The 14,188-nt window shown below is 44.6% G+C and overlaps 1 protein-coding gene across 9 annotated transcripts in view; it reads right to left on the bottom strand.

Annotated features, from left to right (window-relative positions):
- Positions 1-14,188, bottom strand: part of stxbp5l (syntaxin binding protein 5L) — a 136,748-nt gene that overhangs the window by 54,333 nt on the left and 68,227 nt on the right. For all 9 annotated transcript variants that reach the window (XM_063499735.1, XM_063499726.1, XM_063499729.1 and 6 more), the window contains exons 5-6: positions 9,439-9,573; positions 1,057-1,120 (exon numbers count right to left, since the gene is read on the bottom strand). In XM_063499735.1, coding sequence (XP_063355805.1) covers positions 1,057-1,120; positions 9,439-9,573 — 199 coding nt within the window. The remainder of the gene's footprint in view (positions 1-1,056; positions 1,121-9,438; positions 9,574-14,188) is intronic.

Below are 14,188 nucleotides of genomic sequence, written 5' to 3'. Positions count from 1 at the left end.
ACAAAGTGATGCTGAGACTGATATCATCTGAGGTCGTTTCAGGATAATGTTTCTACAGAATGACATTTATCATCTCATAGTGACTTCATCTCAAAGCTTTTATCCAGTTTGAAAGACTGACTGAGCAGAACAGGAAAGCGAGTCCTCCGGCTTCATGGTAGATGAGCCTGCATGAGCACTGACAGCAGAGAAGCTGCTGCATCAGTTGGCGACCAGCAAACTCACACTAACCTTTCAGTGACAATCATCATTACCGAACACATGGAGGCTAGCTTAACTAACCTCAGCTACAGGACAGCAGCATTAGCGTGAGCTGAGTCAGAGCTACACTCAGGGATGCAGCTGTGTGATCACGTCTTACTGCTGTTGTTGGGACAAAGGCTAAAAACAAGGTTTGCAGAAAAAACAAAAGCACATCTAAGAGAACTTGTTCCCTTTGCTTACTAAGGGTTAACTTTGTGCTTTTCAAGGAGAGGAGACGTTTCTAAACACACGGCCTTTGTTCTTGCTTGCAGTGAGCGACTGCAGTAGGTGACGGCAGCTGAAAATTCATGTCTCATTCTTTTGTCTTTAAAGCTTTTCAAGTCTGGTTTCATCCGAGGGCTACAGAATTCCACTGGCAAAAATCAATATGCCTCTCAATGACCTCTCTTTCTCTTTTTCAGCAACCGCCACCTGCAACTTTTCCATCCAGCTTCTTTCTTCTTTGTTCGCGAGTTAAAAAAAAGCAAAACAAAGACGAGGGCACCAAGAGGAGAGACGCTGCACAGACGACGGCTCTTTTTCAGCGAGCACACAAAGACAGCCAAGGTGAGAGAGTGAAAGGTGAGCAATTAGAAAAAAATAATGGCCAACAGGAAGAAAGGATCGAGGATGAAGATGGGGGGGAGCGATGGGGGGCGGGGATGACAGAAACATGGCAGAGGAAAAAGCTCAGATTTTACTGGAGGCACAAAGTGTGAAAAGGGAGGCAGCTTCAGTGCAGCAGACTGCTTCAGCAGTGGCGCTGGTGCTCGAGGAGAACCATGAAGGTGATGCTTTGATCCGCCTACACACCTTTCCTTCATCCTTTGGGCTGTCACTCAAATGAACGACTGGTCCTGGGTGAGTTTTAGTTGATCTGTAATGAGAAGGAAAAATAACAGAGAGGTGAGGAAGACAAAGTGTAACGCTCTGAAACAATACTGCAACAAATGTAAAAGCTTTACTGCAGCCACGCACGCGTACTCAGCATCACAGGCATACTTTGCGCTAACACGCTGCTGAGCTGTGTGACATTCGTCGGCACTGTGTGGAAGAGAAAGAGCCCACTTGATGTATTCAAATTGCAGTCAGCAGGGAGCAACAACAACAAAGCCTTACTTGTGGTATTTATTAAATTTTTAAGGTGTTTCTGTTATAGCTGTAATTTTCTGGCCCCTAAAAAAGCTGCCTGCTGCCAGCCACCATAATAGCACACAACACAACACTGAGGTCTGACATTTAGATATCAGGTATATAGTTTCTGTGACGATGCAAAAATTACAGCCTGCAGTATAAAACACACCGTAAAGGTGTCAACCTAAACGCTCACGTTAGGCTCTTTTTATGAATAATGTGAGAAAATGTGACATATGCATCATTTCAATGTTTAAATAAAGTAAGGCACATAATGCCTAAAGTATACAGTCCTGTGCAAAAGTCTTGAGCCACCCTGCTTTTTTTATATTTTGGAAGATATGTGACTGAAACGTGCAAACATACATGGAAACACAGCATGTACGGCAAAAACAGAGTCTGTGCTGAAGAAGCGCACAGTCTGAGCTCTCTGTCAGCTCTGTGAGGATCTTCAGGAACAGTTCTCCAGGCTTCCTGAAGGACAGTCAAAGCTCTTCTTTGGATGTTTCTGCCTTTGGTTGTGTTCTCTGTCAGGATGATCCCACACTGCTTCAGTGATGCTGAGCTCTGAGGAGGCCCATCCATCACTGATGTGTGCTTTGTGTTTGGCATCACTATGATGCTGAAAAATGAAGCTGCTGCCAGTCAGATGTTTCCAGATGTTCCTGCGTGGTGGATCAGACTCTGTAATTCATCAGTTTATCAAAGATCTCCAACAGCACTGACTGACCTGAAACCATGACAGAGCCTCCACCGTGCTTCAGATGGCTGCAGACTCTCACTGTTGGACGACCTCCTGACCTCCTCGTACACACTGACCATGATGTGGATCCATCTCTCCATCACACCTGTTCCTCTGACCTTCAGTCCAGTTCTGGTGTCATTTTCAGCCTCAGCCTTTCCTCCTGTTTTCCTTCAGCCGTCCTTGTAGGTGATCAGCTGAAGCTCCTGTGTCAGGTCTCTGATGGATTTTTTCCTGCTTCCTATTAACATGACTTTCAGATACCCTACGCTGTAGCATTAGCTACATGAACAAAAGGACTGAATATGAGTGAAAACAGAAAGACCTGAACTACTGCTCAACACCACCTTAACAAGAAAGTCTGTCTCCTTGGACAAAAAAATATCCGAGGAGAAGTCTCCAGAGTTTTCCACAGGATGGTGTAATATAGTATATTATTGTTGAATGATTTATTCCTGCGTGATGAGGGTTATTATTTTTACATAATACCATTCAGACTTTGATTTGGAGCCGTTTTTCTACACTGTGGCACTGCTCCTTTAATTTAAAGTAAGTTGTTTGTGCGCACCCTTGGAGCAGGCAGCAGATCAGTGCTTGGTGCTTCTCACAGCACAAACCTGCAGCACTAAAATGAAATGCATCACTATTTTCCAAGAAATCCACAAGAGCTGCATGATCACCGGCAGATGTCAGTTTAGCTGCCACAGTCAGGACACTGTAGCATTGTGCCTATAATCTGGCGAGTTGAGGTAAAGTGTGACTGACGTGTTCAGATGGGCCCGTTTAGTTATGCCTGCTGCTGGAGAGCGATAAAAACATGAAACCAGAACACGCTCTCAATGCATCGCTGTTGGAAGCGGTAACAAACCAGGATATCAACGAACCATCTGCAACGCACAACACCTGCCCGGACACGTAAGTGCAGCACACAGGGTGAAAGCCAGGAGCTCGAATATATCGAATATACCCGGTGATGTAACCCGCCTGCTAACGTGGGACCCTGAACCCTCTGCACAGAGAAACAAACGTGTGCTTTTAGAACCAATCAGCACCGATCAACTATAAAACATGTTGGCGACAGAAAGTTCACAGCAGATATTGAATTTCTGATAAAGCAGAGATGAGTCAGGAAGCTTGTGATTGTGTGTGGAAGGTCATTTCCTCTGAAAGCCTTTCACACTGTGGGGACACGTGTGAATCTGAGCTGAGTTACTGACTGATAACATTTCTCCGTCAAGGCCAGACTCTGAAAGCAGCCCGAGTGAATCTGAAACGAGAATGAATCTGTGTTTGCTTGGGATGAATATTTTCTGATAAGCTGTGAGGCCAAACAGCTGAACTGTAAGACTTCTCAAAGTTAGAGACGGAAAGTAACTGCAGCGAGCAAGAAGACGGCTTCACGCTGACGCATCAGAGTGTTTGTCTCTGCAGGGTGCTCACAGCTGGAATTATAGCCAGCGTGTCCACAAATGCTCTTGAAATCATTTAATCAATGAATGTATGAATCCTACCGCGCTGTCTGATATTCTAAGAGAAACAGAAAATCTGCTCATGTTTGACATGTTTCTTTGATCCAGGTCATAAAGGTCATCTTGCAGTCGTTGCTCTCAGAGACTGTACGATGTTAGCATCATTTTATTTCATGAATAAATAACAGCGCTGCCATTAAAGCAATCAAAGATAATCACATAAAGCTTCCTCTTAAATCCAATTCTTGATCTGAACAGACACACGAGCAGCTCATGGAGATTTTTAACAATTAAAAGTGTTCTTCTTACGTTACAGCGCTTTGTTCTGCAGCCAGGCCACAGTAACCTGCTCTTTTTATTATTTCCTGCTTCTATTTATTATTCCCTGTACCGTTAATGTGCTTTTTAACTCTGCGTTTCTATTATTCATGCTGATTTTCTGCTTGGGCAAACCTCTGTCTCTGTGGTCATTATTCTCCAGATCTTTTAAGGCAAGTTGGTGGTTTGTTGTGTGGTTTTAGGGCAGCGTTCTGTCTCTGCTCTTAGGTGAAATGCTGTTTGCAAATAAACAGATGAACAATTAAAGCCCCCGTTAAAGGCACGATGGTCCCAGTGCTCGTTAAGCAGTGATTTCACCAAATCAGGCTGAAGACGGTGCCAAAAACAAATCGGCACTGCTTGTTGCGGCTGATCTAAAATCAGTGAGCACGCACGACTAACCAACAACTCCTGTATATTCTGCATAAACACATTTAGACTGTTCTCATAATGCAGCTGGTAGGAAGAAAATGATATTACTGAAATATTTTGTAACCATCTGAGAAGCACGAGCACCTTTTGGGATCACAAACACAAAGACACCTTAAGCTCCAGGGGCGCCATGACAACCAATCACGGCTAGAAAAGGATAAATAATCGATATGACAGACGAGAGGGAGCGAGGCAGGAAACAGCACGTCAGCTGCAGACACAGCACTCATTATGTGTCACATGTATTCATGTAATATCGCATGTGCTGAGGCTGTGTGACACGCCACTTGTGAATATGAAACATGGCAACACAAACAGTAAAATATGTTTGAGCTTGTTTTTGACTGCCTCTTGTTTTATGATGTTTTACGTTCTTAGAGATCATTTATGTCCATGCTGGGATCTCTGGAGAGGAAACAGGAAGTCCAGCATCTGTCTGCTGTGAATGTCAGCAGAGTCGCTCAGACTAACAGAGGAAGTGATGAAACAAAAGCTTTGACATAATTACTCGGTGACTGTAAGGCGTCCAGGTCCCCACCCCTCCCTCACCATGCCGCTGTCTGAAGTACGGCTCTCGTGACAACAAAGTCTTTCTCTAACTACGCAGACGTTAACATGCCAGCTGAGGCTGGTAGGGTCTGAGGGGGGGCTCTTCACTTGGTCTGTTGTTGTGATGTCCACTCCTTGAATCAGGGCTGTGCTAACACACCTGAATACTCCACACCGTCAGGCTGCTGAAAGGAAAAAGGATAATTCTTCATTTTCTAACTAAATGTTCACACGACTGTAAGCAGGGGAAGTTTTAGCTCTTTAACCTTATTTGAAGTTAGAATTAGAAATAATAATATTTAAATCATTGGTTCAGTCCAACATCATCATTTCAGCACACTGCTCAGTCTCAGAGTTACTATGAAGGGCGGTATCACCCCCCAGTGATGCAGTCACACATCCAGTGGGACGATCAGATTATGGCGAGGACCGCCAAGCACCGCTTTATCTGTTATCACGCTCACCGAGTTCAACAAAAGCAAACCAATGGAACCGATGCAGACACTCATTTTGTCCTTTGGTGTCTTCATTAAAATTACTATTACAGATTTTATGTGTAATAGATTACTCTGGACAGGTGTAATCCTCTGGTGTACGTATACACTACAGAGCAAAGGATGTGCTTTACTGCGTTCAGTGTCACAGACTTTATTTGAGGATCAGCAGAAGCTCATTCAGCTCGTTTTAATGGAGGATTTGAAATGATGATAAATCCAAACAACAGTAAACATGAATGTATTTGGTCTGAGATAAAACAGTTTAAATAATCTCACGTGTTTGACTCAGAGGGGGGTGTTGTAGAGGGGGGGGGGACTGCACTGCAGGAAATGGTTTACAGTAAATTTCTTCAAGTGCTGAACTTTTCTTGACCCTGAGGCAGGTGTCTGTAGTTTTTATGACTTTATCTCTGCAGCGATGCCGATTTAGACTCAGAGCTCTCTGAGTGGGTTTTCACCCATCCACTCTGAAACGTACTCCGTGGCTGGGTGGGCTATGAACCAGCACGCTCTGCTAAATGTCCACGTGGAAAAGGTTTGGAGAAACACTGTTCGTTCTGGAGCAAACCCCAATGGCATCCTTTTTTTGACAGGCCACCCGCTGCGTGTGCTGCATGCATGTGGTGGGGAGGTGCTCAGAGTGCTGATGAATGTACAAAGTGCAGGATTTTCATTATAAAGAAAAACGCTGTTTAAAGTGGCCGTTCTTTACCCAGCTGCACCAACGTAAGGCTCAGAACAGAAAAACGATTCTGTGAGATCTGAAGGCGTAAACATGTCAGCGCAGCCTTTTTACACAGTATTTAATAAAGACGATGATCTTTTCATAACACTCGCTGATGTATGGATTTCTCTAGCATGTAAGCATTTTTGCTCATTACTCATCCTGTGAAGAGGCCGTGAAACCGGGCGGTGGCTGGAAGCCAATTGTTTATTTTACAGTCCCAATAGCAGAAATAGGAAAACATGCCAGTGTTGATTACAGCTGACACGAAGCCAGGCGCAAACATAATTCTGCTCATCAGAGGGCTCTGTGAAGAGTGTGCACTGGGCTGCTGTGTTTTCCCATTTCTCCTCGCATCTCATTTTTATCTCTCATTTCAGAGCGAATCTCCTGAAGATGAAATTGTGCATTAAATATGTTGCAAACCCGTCTGAATATCAATGAGAGCCCGGCCCTCCTGTTTGGCTGCACTGGTCCCATTTGAATAGTTTTTTTTGCACACTAAACCAACCAAACGACTCATGCAGTCATACGTCGATGCGATTCACACCCTCCTGTTTGCACGGTTAGGAGACTTCTCCCTCGCTCGCTAAATGTTGCACAAAGTCCCCTCTCATCCTTATTCATGTTTCGTGGAAATCCTCCCCAGATAAATAATACGAGTCCCCGGTCACCCCGGCTGTTGATGAGAAGAGATTCATTCTCTACTCGTTCATGAACCCTACTTCAGGAAGATAAAGAGTGCTGACGGTTAGGAAATACAGAATATATTACAGTGTATGCTCGGCAGTGCATAATATATGCCCATTGTTGAGACTGTGGTACACTCTGCAGCTTAAGTCATAAAGGAAAGTTACCTATTCTTAAATGAGCCATTATCTACAGGCCATCTCTCCCTGATATTTAATTATAAAGGATCCAGCAGACATTTAGCTGTGTCAGCACGTTGAGTCACTTTTCTATAGAAGCATTAGAGATGTCACCGAGACCGAGACCGAGACCTACGATTCCCGTCAATACCAGAACCCTGAAAACGAGACTGTGTTTCTATACTGCAGGTACTGTAGGCAGGTGTATATACCAGGCTGCAACTGTTCCAGGAAGACGAGGAAGAAGAAAAATAAGACAAAGACGGAGAAACACTGCACGTCCTACACTGGCCTCATAGCTCCGTCCTCACTAAAGGAAAATCCACAGAAGTCGACAGGCAAACATTCCTGTCGTGCTTTTCAGACCGACGAAGGAGAAACGTCCAACTGAACGAGCTTCGACTCATCCAAGTATCATCTTCTTATGTTATCCTGAAGTACACATGAGCAAATCTGAGAAAGCTGGCTTGGCTGTAAGTGTGAATTAGAGAGCGAATGGTTGTCTGGGCCTTTTCACTGCTGTGATTGGCTCCAGCTCAGCCGTGGATAATCAGAACAAAAAATGGTGGGATTCAGTAACGTGACCTGCCTTAGTTGGACGTGTTGGTGGCTCGTATGTTTTTGGCTGTTTAATTAACCAGATATGAACTTTTCCCGTGAACATGTACGGATGTTAGAAAGAACTGAGGCGTAGCACAAAGTGCTTGTGTGAATGGATGGATGAAGCATGTTGAATACGGTGCTTTTAGAGTAGAAACACACCACATAAGAACCAGTCCATTTACCATTCACACTCCCACTGCATTTAACATTCATCTTTCTTTGTTGTGGGAAACATAAAATGCCCGTTCACATCCTCACTCACACTGACATTCACAGGCTGCAGGTGGCTGCAGTCCTCTCATTAACTGCAGTTAATTACACGACGTGTTTCATGTGCATCAAAGTTGTAACACATGCACATCGCAGTGTTTATCCATCACTATGTCACCTGGAAATCCTGAAGCACGAGCAGGTGAAGGTGGCTGCACGCTGCACGCTGCCTGTGCTGACGGTTAATCCCACACAGAGTCATTCCAAACAAAACCAACCAATCCTGAGCCGCCTACGTCAGTAAAGAGGTACAAGTATCAAGGTAAAGGAGTAACGTAGCCTCAGCATACAACACTGGTAATATTTTAAGTCTTCAGTTAAACAAATATGACCAAGCCTGTGTTTCTCTGACTGGACACAAGGAATAGAAACAGCTGCTCTGCTCTGAGCACGTTATCATGCAGCAGGTGTTACCACAGTCATGCGATCAATGTAGAAAGCAGACCTTTATTACGCTGCGGTCCACAGACTACTGCAAAATTAAAAACTCATCACAGAAGGACACGAGCTACACGAAGTGTTCATGTGTGCGGTCGCTTTCCTCCTCCGCTGAGACTAATTACAACGATATTTAATAGGTGAATGTGATAAAGGACGTCTTCAGTGTGCATGCAGGGCAACCTGACAGCTAGAGCAAGTCTTTGTCAACAGCCAACGATCGTCCACATGAAACTGTGACACTTTTATTCTTCTGATTCATTGTAACAGTTTTCAAACTTCTGAGGTTCTTAAACGGATGCCGAGCTCGTCCTTGTTGACTCTGTCGGGAAGAATCAACAAACCAAACTTCCTGCTCCCAACCGCTGCCTCTGTGTGATGATTGGCAGACAGCACCTCCCACACACGCACATCGTGTCGAGACTGCTCGCCATAGTTTCAACTGTCACAAGGCAACAAGATGGCTCGGTATAAGAGTGACTTATGACTGACACTGCAGCAGGGGACTTGTCAGGGTAACACCAGAAGAGCAGCGCGTAGGTGGGTGACACCGCGGAAAACAAACAGCCGTACAATGCAGCTGAGCAGCGTGTGCGTGCCTGATGGGAACGAGCTGTCAGTCGGGGGCATATGTCAGTTTCACAATAACCAAACACAAGAGCGTGCACATCGTGTTTCACTGAAGGAATCTAACGGTAATTTCTAACTCTTTACCCTTTGAAAGCCTGCTAGCAGTCAGCCTTGAAGCTCTTTTTCTGACATATTTCACGTCTGCTTGTAGAACAAAATAACCGGGTTTGCAGGAAGTCTCTTCCTATACCGCCTCCCTCAGAAAAACAAACAAAATATTCCAATGGTGATCAAACCACGACTTTAGAGAACCTCTCACGAAAGGCAGATGGAGGTCCTCAAGTGCAGTCATTATTGGGGAGAGTTAAGTCGTAGCTGTCGTTACAGTACGACTCTTACAGTTTGCATGTATCTAAGTATGCAAGTTTAGAAAGACTGAGAACGGGTGAGTTGAGGGTGTAACACCAGCAGCCAGCCTACTGGCCTCCACACAACCAGCATTTTCATCTTCATCGTTTATCGTAAACCCACACCATCGTCACCATTTAGCACTGCTTCTGTTTCAGCCTCAGATACTCACAGTTCGATGGCCTTGTTCCACATGATGACGTATCCGGACAAAATGAAGGACTCGATGTTGACGATGTGTGTGTTCCCGCGCTCCGTCCCCACATACAGCCATTTACTCTGAAAGGGCAGGTGGCAAAATGTGATCCTGCAGAGCGAAGAGAGAAGAAGGAAAACAGGCTGAGCGTCAGCCAAACAACGCTTTGTGCCGTCTCTGGGTCAGACACATAACCACACACGTCTCTGAGTATTAGGACAGTAATATATACCTGGTGCTGCTCATGCTGATGTGCTTATATGTGTTCAACATGTTGTCCATGTGAAATGGGACCTGCTCAAAATATATCATTTTAAAGATATAAAGATAAGAAATGTCTTAAAAAGCAACACAACGTAAAAGCAGGCGAGCCTGTAACGTGAGGTAATTATCTGGACAAAGAAAAGTAATTAAACTGAAATCTTCTCTCTGGTGTTTTGTTGCCTGAGCGTAACTGATGCAGGAGTCTGTGTGTACTGTATGTGACAGACTGTACCGTGTCACTGTCACAATCAGTTTCTCTGTAATAAGCTCCCTTCTTCAGACGAGTCAGAGCCTGACTCATGCACGGACGTCACGGCCTGACTCATTCTTTGTCAAGGCTTAATTTAGAACTGTGTTGTTGCAGGATAGCACCTTTCACGCAGGTATGATTGCCCACATTTGCTCTTCCTGCCCTTTAATGATGCAATTCCTGCTTTTCTCATGTGAGAGGAACTTTTTCCCCTCAGTCTGTAAGTCCAGCAGAAACACTACTTATGGTACTTCAAAGAAACTCCCAGCAGTAAAAGCTTGATCTTTTTATGTGTTCTGTAACATTTCACACTGTTGATATTCGCTTCAAGCTTAGGCTGGTCCACCATTTCAGAAACACCCACCATCATTCTGTACAAAACTTTACATTTGATGTATGAATTATTGAAAACTGTCCCGTCTGCTAAGACAGACGGCGTGGAGAAAAGAGGATGCGGACCTAAATGCAGACAAACGGAGATGGAGGTGGATGTTAACAAAAAGCGAGCCTTTATTTAGGGCTGCAGCAAACATTACAAAACAAAAGGCAGGAAGGGAACTACCAAAAGCTAAACATGAAACCTGGAAACACGGCGGGAAGAACAGCAGAGGAAATGCAGACGATCCAGAAACAAACAGAGGAACAAATACACAAAGACACAACGAGACACAGGAGGAGAGCACAGCTGGGAGCAATCACACACACCGAGACCGGAGGAACAAAACCGACAACACTAACGTAGCGCACGAGACTGTCAAAGTAAAACAGGACAGACGAGACAGGCACAGGAGGAGCACAGAGACCGGAAACACACATCTATGACACACAACACTGTGTTACTTACAATCACCAAACCTGTTTCCAGGAGAATCAATCAATCTTTATTTATAAAGCACTTTTCATACAAAAAATGTAGCACAAAGTGCTTTACATGGTTAAAAGCAGCCCACCCCACCCTCCTGTGTCTCCTGAAAACAGCCTCTAACAAATATTTCATCTTTTTTTTAACGACTGTTCAGAATTTAATGTTTGGAAAAAAAAAACATTTTTTATTATCATTTTGATGTTTCACGTGTTTTTCACGACCACGTAAACCCTTACACTTACAATCCTGTTGAATAACACATTATGTTATTGCATAAGAAAATAATTATGTGTGATGCAAGGCTGCTTCTTCTCTATTTGGTTTTTGTGAGCACCTTAACCAGAGAACAAAGATCAGAGCAGTAAGTCACTCTCATGCTGATCACTGTGCAGAGATCAGCCCAACAGCCACCCAGCAAGTGGCAGAATTATTAGACAGAAGACAAATGAGATGGCAGACGATTCAATAAGGATTTAAGGGGCTCGAGGAGATGACGATATTCAAACGGGCTTGGGGCGGGGGGGGGGGGGGGGGGGGGGGGGGGGGACGAGGGTGGGGTGTGCAGCAGCACGAGCAGCAGTGGATTACACAGGCGTCTATTCCCACAACAAGCATTTAGGCTTCAGACGTCCAATTTGTACATTTCCTTGTTTAAAGAAGCATTTTATTCATCATTATTACTTCTAATGGATACATGAACATCAATCCATGTGCACAAATTCTGACACTACTGAACAATGTTGACATTAAATGGTTTAAATTGCTGTATTTTAAGAACCAAACCTGGAGTTTGACAGCGAGTCGTGATAGAGTCCCTGTGGACGCAGAGGAAGAAACTCTGAGAGGCTTCTTTAGAAAAGCCTTTCAGCACTGAGTGCTTCAGTTTGAGATAATCGCTCGCATAAAAGACAAAGTGTGGAAGAAATGAGACGACCACAGGAAGTGGGAGGAGGCCCGTAGTGATGAATACAGATATATAAGGAAAATCAAAGCTTTCGTTTTAGCAGCACCATGCAGCAGCACGGACATCATAATTATCGATCTGAGGAAAGAAGAAAAGCATGACTTCAGCTGCCGGCAGAGCAGCAGGTTCAATAAATACTCCTAACGAAGGAAACAGATGCAGAGATTAATCAAATTGGTGACTTCATCTCAGGAACCAGTAACCTCGCCATCTGCTGTGCATGACCAGTGACCAGTACGTCAGGAATTCCACAGCGACTTCCTGTATCAGCAAACACTCGTATTATTATTTTACTACGACGGCCGACAGTCATCACAGACCAGGTCTCTCTGCTGATTCATGCATTATCCTTGTGGGACTGTGATGAGGTATTAGGACACTAACTGTCAGAGGTCCAGCCTGGAGACACAGAGCTAAATGGAAAGGCAGTGCTCGGCCTCTGATGGATGATGCACGATGCCCTTTTCTCCTTTTGTCTTACAGCGTGATTCACTGCTCTTCCGCTGAGAGCAAGCGGTTCTGCCTCCTACCTTATCGCACCGACAGGCAGGTGGAACGCTGCTGAAAGAGGGTTTCAACACCTTTGAATCAAAGCATTACTCCTAACATTTACCTCAGAGCCTGTGTGGGCAGGCTGGATGTATCACGCACAGCTGCGAGGCTGTAAGACTCAAACATAGACTCTTATGCGATGACGCCAGCTGCAAAAATAGTTAGCTCAATCAGAGACTCCAAATGCGAGGATGGAATGATGTAAATATGATATAAATGATTAGAGTGGGTTAGATTATAGAAGCAGTGGCTTACAGTCAGGATCAGTGTAACCACAGCATCACTTTCTACATATTCAGTAGGCAGCAGCAACTCTCAGGCTGCAGGTAACATCCAGCCCCACCAACATCCATGAGTCTGATCTCATAAATAAATATAATAATGCTGAAGAACGCTTGTATATGTTAGCCACAGCTACAAACAGGAAGTGCAGCGTGAGTGTGCTGTGTTAACAGCACAGACAGCTGTAGAGGGAAGCGTGGACTGTGCAACATTATCATCACGTGTACATGTTAGCCACACAGCTGTCTTTATAGGCCAACAGCGTACACACGAGCACGTCCTCCCATGTCTAAGGGATCTAAGTGAAATCTGCTCATCTCCAGGCTCCTCCTTAAATAATCCGTTGTTAATATCTTTGCATTAAAACAAATACTTATGTTAAAATGTATATAATGATGAATCTTTGAGGCTCTGTTACAGGCACAAGTCCTCTCCTTTACTGTGTAACACACTGTTCAGACTGCAGTGCTTCCTGGCTGTGTCATCACAGCGTCCTGGTCGAGTGTTGTGCTTGCGACTCAGCTCCTCTGGGTCACAGCTTGTTGTTCTCTTGCTTCTTATGAGAAGTTTCAGCAGAGAGAAAACGGCCTCCATGACTCAGATGAAGCAAACAGAGTGAGTCTTACCTTCACTCGCCTGCATTAAGAGTGTAACCTGCCAGCAGCTGAATGAGAATGATGTGATTACATACAGTTACACCGAGCACAGAGTTATGTTCACTAAATGTCCTTGCCCAGAGAACAGGGAGGCTCGATGTTCAAAGGTATGAAAAGGAAACTTTTTCCTGCTGTAAATATTTAAGGACCTCATCTGTGGCATCGCACTCTCGATATGCTCTGACCGTTTATCAATGTTTCTTCGCTTGTTTACCGACTCAGACATGCCGTCAGAAACCACAGAGTTAGCTGAAGGTTACTGTATGTATTTAAGCTGACAGAGCCAACAATCCTGACAGGACCGCAATATTATGTGTGTGGAATAAAGGTAAGATCTGCGAGACCTCTGCAGCACGCAGCAGCAGAGGTCCACCTACAGCGAGGACACTGCAAACTTGAACACAGCAGCTGAGGTGCAGCAAACGTTCATACTGATTCCTGCTCCCTTAATCACACAGCAGCAGCCTGATCTTTTCCCCTCAGACAGAAATGGCAGCCTGCAGGTATGCTCAGAATAATCAAACGGTGCTACACTGAAGCGCCTGTGTCTGAACAGCATTTTGCCCATTTGGGTCACTCAGAGGCAGCGTTTGCATCAACTGAGTGACCCTTTGAGGTTTTCCTGAGGAGGAAACTGGGGGAAAAGTTTTTAAAACCAAGCATCAGCATCCAGAGTCCATTGTTTGGCATTAATGTTTAATGGCAGAGAGCAGAAAATGTGCTGCTGATGGGAAAAAGCAAAGAGCCAATAGACAGAAGGGGCTGAAAAATGGAAAAACAAGCTAGCCGAGGATGGGAATCTTTCTCCATTCAGAAACCAACGAGCTGTGCCAGAAGTCAAGACACACAGAAGACACTCAGCCTGCTTCAATGAAGAGGAGATGAACATAGGA

This window comes from Pelmatolapia mariae, linkage group LG16_19, assembly GCF_036321145.2.
Source record: "Pelmatolapia mariae isolate MD_Pm_ZW linkage group LG16_19, Pm_UMD_F_2, whole genome shotgun sequence".
In the NCBI taxonomy this organism is placed as follows: Eukaryota; Metazoa; Chordata; class Actinopteri; order Cichliformes; family Cichlidae; genus Pelmatolapia; species Pelmatolapia mariae.
The sequence above is the reverse complement of the archived record's forward strand: the minus strand, read 5'-3'. Positions and strand labels throughout refer to the sequence as shown.